General features: G+C 42.5%; 2 protein-coding genes across 3 annotated transcripts; one reads left to right on the top strand and one right to left on the bottom strand.

Moving 5' to 3' along the window:
* The first annotated feature begins 235 nt into the window (after positions 1 to 235).
* mthl11 (methuselah-like 11) lies at positions 236 to 2,335 on the top strand. 2 transcript variants are annotated; one of them, XM_017088934.4, is made up of 7 exons: positions 237 to 815; positions 883 to 1,030; positions 1,082 to 1,267; positions 1,324 to 1,584; positions 1,659 to 1,827; positions 1,881 to 2,075; positions 2,142 to 2,335. In XM_017088934.4, exons 1-7 carry the CDS (start codon positions 321 to 323, stop codon positions 2,218 to 2,220), a joined length of 1,533 nt encoding a protein of 510 aa, XP_016944423.4. In that variant the 5' UTR covers positions 237 to 320; the 3' UTR covers positions 2,221 to 2,335. The 2 variants fall into 2 exon arrangements, with proteins under 2 accessions (XP_016944422.4, XP_016944423.4); XM_017088933.4 differs by having other exon boundaries at positions 236 to 815; positions 883 to 1,267.
* Positions 2,239 to 6,738, bottom strand: LOC108020541 (uncharacterized). The gene is made up of 7 exons (XM_036817129.3): positions 6,297 to 6,738; positions 5,742 to 5,863; positions 5,574 to 5,687; positions 5,191 to 5,435; positions 4,448 to 5,130; positions 3,683 to 4,382; positions 2,239 to 3,621 (listed from the first exon to the last, which is right to left on the bottom strand). Exons 1-7 carry the CDS (start codon positions 6,462 to 6,464, stop codon positions 2,948 to 2,950), a joined length of 2,706 nt encoding a protein of 901 aa, XP_036673024.3. The 5' UTR covers positions 6,465 to 6,738; the 3' UTR covers positions 2,239 to 2,947.
* Between the last annotated feature and the right edge of the window lie 1,507 nt (positions 6,739 to 8,245).

The raw sequence follows: 8,245 nt of genomic DNA, 5'->3' as shown, positions 1-8,245 counted from the left end.
TCAAATATTAATGGTTCATTCACGTGACGTCAAACCAAATTCAATTCAATTCATTATTCATTATGATCACTATTATTATTCGATACGCGGTTTTTTTTACATAACTATTTATCGCAGCACTTCGAAAGAGTTGTTCTTGCAACTTTTTAGGGATTGGAAAAAGGTTATTTGCATACATTTTAAATATTGTAAGGAACAAAAATAATGTTTGATAAGAGGCAAGCTAAGTGCCTGTTAGTTATCGTTTATTATGAGTCGAGCTGTTGCTCTTAAAAGTCAGTCGTGCGGAGAACATACCTATCAAAATAATTTTAATCCCAATGGAAAAACTCATTTTAATTTACTTACTCTTAAGTGTCCTTTTGATAAGTGTACAGTCTGGAGATATTCCAAACTGTAATTACTTTGATACGGTTAAATTAAAGGATAGTCAAAAGTTAGCTAATGGATCCTATAAATACCAGAATATTATTATTCCTGCAAAACTTACTGGTGATTATGACTATGAAATAAACTACGGTGGCGACAGAGATCCGGTCCCCAAACACACCCGAGGCTGTGTGTGCAAATTGAAAAGTTGCATCAGGTTTTGTTGTCATCCGAAAAAGCTAATGGATAGCAATAAGTGCTCCGAAGAAGTAGATGAAAACCTCACTTATGACTATACTCTGGACATAACGCAATTCAATGGATCTGTGATAAGGAAACACAGTTTAAATGACATGGTGGTGCAGCAAGATCTTCCCCTTCCATGCGAGAAACATTACTCACTGGATGCGGAGGGATTCAGAGAAGACATGTGGTCTCTATATGAGGTGACTATAAACGTCTTTTACCAAAAATAAATAGTACACTCAAAATTTACGGATAATTTGTTTACAGAACGGGTCGTTGCTTCGTCACTTTGATAAGCGACATTTAACGAAGCAGGAATTTTGCTTGCAGCCTCAGTTGACGAGTACGGGAAATAACTACAGCCTTATTGTGGCCTTTAACTGCATAAAGAAACCATCTATGAAATTGGCATATGGTAGGTTTAAAAAGGTGTTTGAATATATTTTAGCAGAGTTCTCCATTCCAGTCAAGTCAAGCTCCGTCTTCTTTATGGTGATAAGTATTGTGGCCTACCTGTTGCTACCAAAATTCCAATCTCTTCATGGCAAATGCTGCAACCTCTACTTCACCTGCCTGGCATTGACCTTTTTGCTGAATGTCGTTAGCATGTTCGGGATATTTAGTCCAGGGACTCACATCTGCTACCTCACCGGTAATCACCCAAGACTAATATTTAAGTGTATATAAATCAATAGATTAGATTTTCAGGTTACGCTGGCTACTTTACAGTGATGGCAACTTTTCTGTGGCTTTCCGCCATCAGTTTCGATGTTTGGAGGAGATTCTCCATGCGTCGGTTCCAGAATTTCTACAAGAACAACAGAAGCAGTTTTTTCAACTACAACGTTGTTGTTTGGAGCTCTGCTGGGCTTTTAACCTTAATAATTTTTTTGATAGATCAATTCACAGATACAGATCTAGATAATCCATACACTCCGGCTGTGGGAGTATTTTCATGCTGGATATACAGTAGGTTCAGCACAAAATCCAAATTTGATTATAATATTTGTAATATCATAGTATTGAAATATTAATTACTTTAGGCGATGGATGGTCAGCTATGTTTTATTTTTACTCTCCGTTGGCGATTTTGATAATTCTGAACGGTACGATGTTTTTCCTAACAACGCGGTACATTTATGTGGAGAACAGAAACAACCAGAAAGTGCTGAATAAGTGCGAACAGCAAAGAGAGTCAAGGAACCAAGCGAAGTACAAAGTAATATATTTTCCCTGATAAACAGTACTTACTACCCTGCTTCCAGCTATCGCATATATCTGCGCCTGTTTATCATAATGGGCGGAAGTTGGTTTCTCGAAATCATTGCCTTTGTATGCGAAATGGAGAATTTTCTGCAGCCCTTAGTCGCGTTAAACGATTATATAAACTGCAGTCAGGGAATGATAATATTTATGGCCACATTCTGCAATCAGGAAATGCTAAAGTCAATACGCAAGCGGTGAGTTTTCTGTGAAAATATATAGTATCATCGTCAACTTCCATTGTATTAACTCACTCCTTTCAGCATCCAGAACAGGGAAACTACTACCACTGATTACACCACTAACAGTCGCCCTCAATACTCTGAGAAATCTGCCGCATAATTAGATAAATAAACGATATTAGGTTACTGGGATGTCTTATATTTGCCATAAGTTGAATCTGGCTAAACAATATCTTGAAATATATTTTAAATGTTTAATATTAGGTTGAAACATAGTTCCAAAGTTTGATTATAACTGTATATTTACCACTCGCCTGTTAAACGGGGGTTTCACTAACTAAATGGATACTTTAATTACTAGTACCGCAGTTCGAAATGAGTTTCTAACTAATATTATAGCTAATAGTTGAATCGAAGTCTCGAATATCAAAAGTATATTGTGTGTAAGTATGAGCAGGGCAGGGGAGTCGAGCTCCGTTCTTAAAACTAGATTGTAGATTACTTAAATGACTTCAGTCGAAATTAGGACGCGTTTCAACCTTTTGAAAAAGCGTTTCGTTGCACTAATTAAGGTAAAGGTAACTAAATACTAAATACAGCACACGTTGTTTGTGTTTAGAACTGAACTAGATGCACGCAACCTTAGCGAGTTTTACAAACTAATAAAACTGTTTTAATTAATGGTTTCCATTAGTATAAGAGCTGTCATATTTCAGAGTTCATTGTTACGAATATTTGTAACTTCGGGTTTATCATAAGGTGATTTAAGGTGATCAAATATTAAAATGTGTTGTTCAATACAATCGAAATTTGCCAGCTCTTATTGTAATGGAAGCAACCATTTTATCAACCAGTGTGTATACATATGTGGCCAGGAAACATTGTGCTCACAGCGTCTCCTGGTGTGTGCGTTTCAAGTGGAACTCCACCATGTTGTCGAGATCACTGATGTACATCTTGGATTTTCGGATATCTGAGTTGAGCACCCGTAGGTTCGAGGTGTAGTCGGGCAAGTTGAGGCCCACACCGACGGCCATTTCCTGGCCCATCTTCCTGGCCATCTGGGCAAACGTTAGTCGAGCCTTACCCAGCCGCTTTAGCGGGCTGAATTGCTCGGGCACCTCCTTTAGCTCGCCATAGTCGAGAACCTGCCACTGACCGCTCTCCATGTTCCACGTAAACAGTATGCGGCACTCGTACTGTCTGTTGTGGAACGGGCAGTCCATGCGTCCGGTGCAGTGCAAACAAATTGCCAGCGGCTGATCGCGCGCCGAGAACTGAGCCATTAGCGTGCAGCCGATCGTCTGACTCAGTGGACACACGTTGATCACCTCGTACGCCCAGTCGTAGAACACGTTGTAGATCTTCTGGTGTTTCTGGCACAGCAGGCTGATCACATAGTAAGTGAAGGTCTCCAGGTCGAAAGAATGCTGAGTGATTACAACGCTGCTACAGCGCAGCCGCTGATACGAGGCCTGTGAGATCATCTGCATCTCCGAGTAACAGGATCCATGCACTTCCATTGGCAGCGAGGTGTGGTAGCCTGGCGATATGCAATCGTCTGATGGGATGGAAGATTTTCTATTAATATGTTTAGTTTATTTATACAAGATTTAGCTTACCCTCTTCGCTGGTGATGACCGAGGTTGCATCGTCCTCCTCCACATAACGTCGTCTTAGCTTCTTGGTGCACACGGGTTTCTCAGGCATCACACCGCCCTGCACTGGCATCTCCACAATCCTAGGCTCATCGCGTCTTGGTGACAAAAAGGACAAACCGGCATTTGGAGACATGGAGCCACCTATTTCAAAACGCTTAGCCAACGACACTTGCAGTGGCGAGAGGGCTCCTAGCGGCCCCACTGGCTTATAGCTTAGCATTTGCTGCGTGGCCTGTGATAATGGCGGCGATTTTTGGTTGAAAATCTGAGCCGAGTTGGCATTGCGGCTGGGCGAACGCATCAGCATGGAACTGGAGGGTGGTGAACGAAATCCCAGATGCGGGGGCGTCTGCGCCGGCTGGGAGGGATGTGGCGATGAGGAGGGCGAGGCGCAGGGCGAGTTGTGAAAGAAGTGCGCCGTGGGTGAGAAGCGATGAAAGCTGCGAGCCGAGGAACTGGCGGTCGAGGCATTGAATGCACGTACCGCCAAGCGCACCTTGGTGAAAGGTATAATATTCTCAGAGTTGTCCTCCGAGAACTCGTACTTTTTCTCTGCCAAACGTCGTTTGCGGAAAGTAGAGATCTTTTCGTACTTTTCATTGTCTTCTGAGAACTCATAGGCATTTGATTTGTCCGTCATTGAGCTGGAACTGGGCGGGCTCTGGAAGATAATAGAATTCGATTTTGTTAAATAAAATCATATTTTTCTGTGGATATAATACCCACCTGTAAATCTATGGTAGTGATGCCGTTACGGAACTTGGTGACTATCCGCTGGTTGCGCCTCCGCGGCGGACTAGCTTCATTGGCAAGGGGCTTTGTGACCGGCAGTGTGGTCTCCGGCAGAGTCATGCTATTCAAACCCGTAACCACAGTGGGACTGCAGTGTGGTGTGAAAATTAGTTTTTCGTATGTCTTTGGCGAACAGCAGACATTGCCCCTGGACTGCATTTCATTATTGTTAATGCTATGGGTGCTACTGGGCTGGCTGGAGCGATGTGTTTGCTCGGTTTCAATGTCGCTAAAGTCGGCTATGATGCGGGCAACTACGCTTTGCTCATTTCCGGATTCCGCCTCCGATCCGGATGGTGTAAAGACCCCCGATGAGCGGTCCTCCTCGCTGGCCATAAGAGACCTAGGAAGTAAAAAGGATTGCGTTTGCGACTGCGGTTGCGCTTGAAGAGTGGGCAGGATAAGGTTCTGCTGGGAAAGGTAGTTGCTGCCCGAGGTCACGGCCTGCGTGTCTACATCGATGCGCAGCATGTGCATAAATCCATTGGAGATGATCAGAATACGCTCCGGGCAAAGCAGATTGATCTTCGGCTCGAATGCCGGATCCGTTTCAGTCGATGAGTATTTGGTGTGCACCGTTAAGTGGCAGTTCAGGCAGTGCGCATTGTAAAAGGAATCTAATGTATAGTAAATGTATATTTTATTGGTATCATAAAAAATGAATTTTATTCACTCACATGGACCATCGTCGTTGAGTTTCTTGCACTCCAAACAACCCAGTTTAGGAACTTTGACATATGTGATATAGCTATCTTCTCCCTCTTCCGTAGCAGCCCCATGAACAACTAGAATCTGGTGCTGCGTGTTCTTCCACTGCGTCATAGTTACAGTCTTTATATTATCCACCAAATGATCGTCAAAGAGGCGGCGCGAGAAAAAGTGGCGCAGTCTCTTGTGAGGTTGGAATAGCCAGAAGTACAGACTAGGGGGAAATTATAGATAAAATATTAATTCAATGTAATTAATAGTTCACGCTTTAAAGAGAGGTAATACTTATACTTTGGAATAAGAAAGGAAGGGTGTAAGATTAGATTTATTTTGATATGGAGGTAGTTCTTACGTGTACTTATAGCCCATGTTGAAGGAGTAGTGATTGAGTGAGGAGCTGTCATTGCACACCACCCGATGGCTGAGCATGTACTGGCCGCAAGCAGTGAGGCCCATGAATATGTGCCTGAAAGGATATACAGGTAAGAGATTGACTAGTTTATAAGAGGACTTCACTTACCCCTCCATCAAACTGCTGGCCAACACATCCTTGAGGTATAGCTTTAACCTATTTGGCACTCTGTCGTAAGGAAGCTGTTGCTTTTGGCCAGCCCTGGAGGAGCCTGAGAAGAATCCTGTGCGCTAAGGGGAGAATAGAATATAGTTGATAGGTACATGTTAATAGAGGTTAACTAAATGATTATATAAATAGACTTCAACCTCAATCAATGTTACTACATTTGAAACATATTAAAGTAATTTTAAAATACAACTAACTAAACACCTCACTTATGATAGTCTTGCGCATGTCTTTCGTAATTCCTTAAGCTCCTCCTACCTGTACATATATTTAATAATCTATACTATACCTATACTATATGTATCTTCGCACCCTCGAGTAATAATCAATCGCAATATCTTTCCGGGGTTTCCATAAAATTAAATGTACACAGACCTTGAACTGAAAAGCTGACCCCCTTAGTTAATGGGTTATAAAATAGCTGCTACTGACTGGTACGAGATACGACTATTAATACCAGGTGTGGGTAAAAAGTTTTCTCAATGGCAGACCCACCTCCCTGTCGTAGAGCATCTGCACCAGATTCCGTGTCCTTGGGACCGATGATGGCGTGGGAGTCGGCTCCTCCGAGGACTCATCGGAGCTGTCCACCGTAGAGAAGTCGTCCTCGTCGGAGGACACGCCCGACAGCGACTCTACGTAGTTCTGGTAGTCAGTCTCCATTTCCAGATCGCTTAAAATCAGACTTAATTTATTCCTCCTGCTGTCTCTGCCTCGTCTCCTGAAAATCGGGCAGTGTTCCGGCCGAAAAGCGCTTATATCCTGCGTCCTAGCGCCTCCTCATCAGCTGGCAAGTGGCGCCAGTGGTGCTCATCGGACTCCGGATCCCTTTATCCACTGCCTGAAGTGGCCAAAATTACAACATCGTCGGTTTTTTGTTATAAATAAAATAAACCGAATTTTTGCAAAGCGAATAGATGTTAGCAGCGATGTTATCGATGCTTTCAAAACATCGGTAACATCGATCTTCCTCCACCTCTATTCCTGAAATCGAAGAGGCAGAAAGGAGAACTATCGACGAATCGGAATAATTGCGCGCCTTTTAAAATAGGAAGTAAATAGAACTATAGACGGGTGAGTAAACCTGTACTCACATATTCAGATAGTTAATAGGTAAAGTTATAGGGTAAAGGAAGGATTTCGGGCTTCGGTGGATTTTTGCAATGAAAGTTTTCCATACCGTAAGTATTTATAGCACCATTACCTTTTGCTAATTTTAAGGACAATTTACGAACATCGATGTTTCTTAACCTATAATAGGTAGTAGCTGGTCCAAAATATCAGTCGGAGTTATCGTTGAATCTAATCCTCCGGCTCTAAGATATAAGGGGTCACTCTAAAATGCCGGTACACAGGGTGACTTGGGCGCTGGTAATAAATCTGCTACACAGGGTGGGTGTAATAGCTAACTATCGATAATACAAAGGCGTTGGCGGCTGTTTAAAACATATGTCTAACGAATTTCTAGATTTTTTGATGGAGAAGGAGAATTAGAATATTTTAAAGTATCCACCAAATATATTTACATGTTAGGGGCAAATAATATTAAAATATGAATATTCTAGGGGAAGTACCGACAATTTTTCTTTTACTACTCTCTTTCAATAGTTAGCAAAGAAATCATATTAACAATAAAACTGATACATTCTGCTGGATCTTGGTTTTATAAATGTTTTTTGTTTATGTTGTTTTGCCTTGTAAAACTGGGTTGATGGAAAATAAAATAAGCTTTATAAAAACACTAAACAAAGCCGACAGCTGACCCAAAATCGTAATGCTCTAAAATCTGGCAACGTGACTACATGTTCATTGACCCTTGGACGTAATTGTGGGTCAATCCGTTTGCGGAAGCCACCGGAGGCCCCACCGTAACCCCCTTAAAACCGATCCAATAACCGATGCCGGGTTCAGTGCGCCGGGCTCTAGAAGCCGAACAAAGTGCAGCCACAAAGAACCGAGAAGCGGGCTTCACAATTTTTGGTAATTCGGCATAAAAATGTCGAGCATGCCAGCAAAACAGCAAGCCAATTGCAGGGCTCAGCGAATTTTGGCCATGGAAATTCGGGGCAGAACCTATAGACGATCCACGATCCACGATCGACCATCGAGCAGGAAACCTGATGCGCTGGCAGCGGCCATTGCACCGTGCTTATAAGAGCTGGATGGCCAACTCTCAGGTTTTAGTTCTGGAATAGTACGTGTCGCGGTTGGTAAATCGGTGTTCTCAGCCCCCTTTGAGGATCCAGTGAAAATAATCAAATAACTTGTGCAATACTGCCTCGGAACTTTGATCGCGTCCTGAATTTATATCGAGTTATCTAAGGAAATAGTAGCCGTGATTTTACCCAAGAATTTTTCACATATCACAGTTGCTGTTTCTTTTAGATAGCTCTTTTGTAAGCAGCCTAGATCATCCGAGAGTCTTGAGTGCCTTGAGTGAGTCC

The sequence above is a fragment of the Drosophila suzukii genome, chromosome 3 (assembly GCF_043229965.1).
Source record: "Drosophila suzukii chromosome 3, CBGP_Dsuzu_IsoJpt1.0, whole genome shotgun sequence".
Lineage (NCBI taxonomy): Eukaryota > Metazoa > Arthropoda > Insecta > Diptera > Drosophilidae > Drosophila > Drosophila suzukii.
The sequence above is the reverse complement of the archived record's forward strand: the minus strand, read 5'-3'. Positions and strand labels throughout refer to the sequence as shown.

Excerpts from the sequence above, each read along its gene's own strand:
- mthl11 (XM_017088933.4), top strand. The coding sequence starts at position 321 with ATGGAAAAACTCATTTTAATTTACTTACTCTTAAGTGTCCTTTTGATA. Across the intron at positions 1,585-1,658 it reads ATTTTCATGCTGGATATACA|GCGATGGATGGTCAGCTATG; the intron begins GTAGGTTCAGCA and ends TAATTACTTTAG. Across the intron at positions 2,076-2,141 it reads CTAAAGTCAATACGCAAGCG|CATCCAGAACAGGGAAACTA; the intron begins GTGAGTTTTCTG and ends CACTCCTTTCAG.
- LOC108020541 (XM_036817129.3), bottom strand. The coding sequence starts at position 6,464 with ATGGAGACTGACTACCAGAACTACGTAGAGTCGCTGTCGGGCGTGTCC. Across the intron at positions 5,864-6,296 it reads AGATGCTCTACGACAGGGAG|CGCACAGGATTCTTCTCAGG; the intron begins GTGGGTCTGCCA and ends TTCTCCCCTTAG. Across the intron at positions 3,622-3,682 it reads GGTCATCACCAGCGAAGAGG|ACGATTGCATATCGCCAGGC; the intron begins GTAAGCTAAATC and ends CCATCCCATCAG.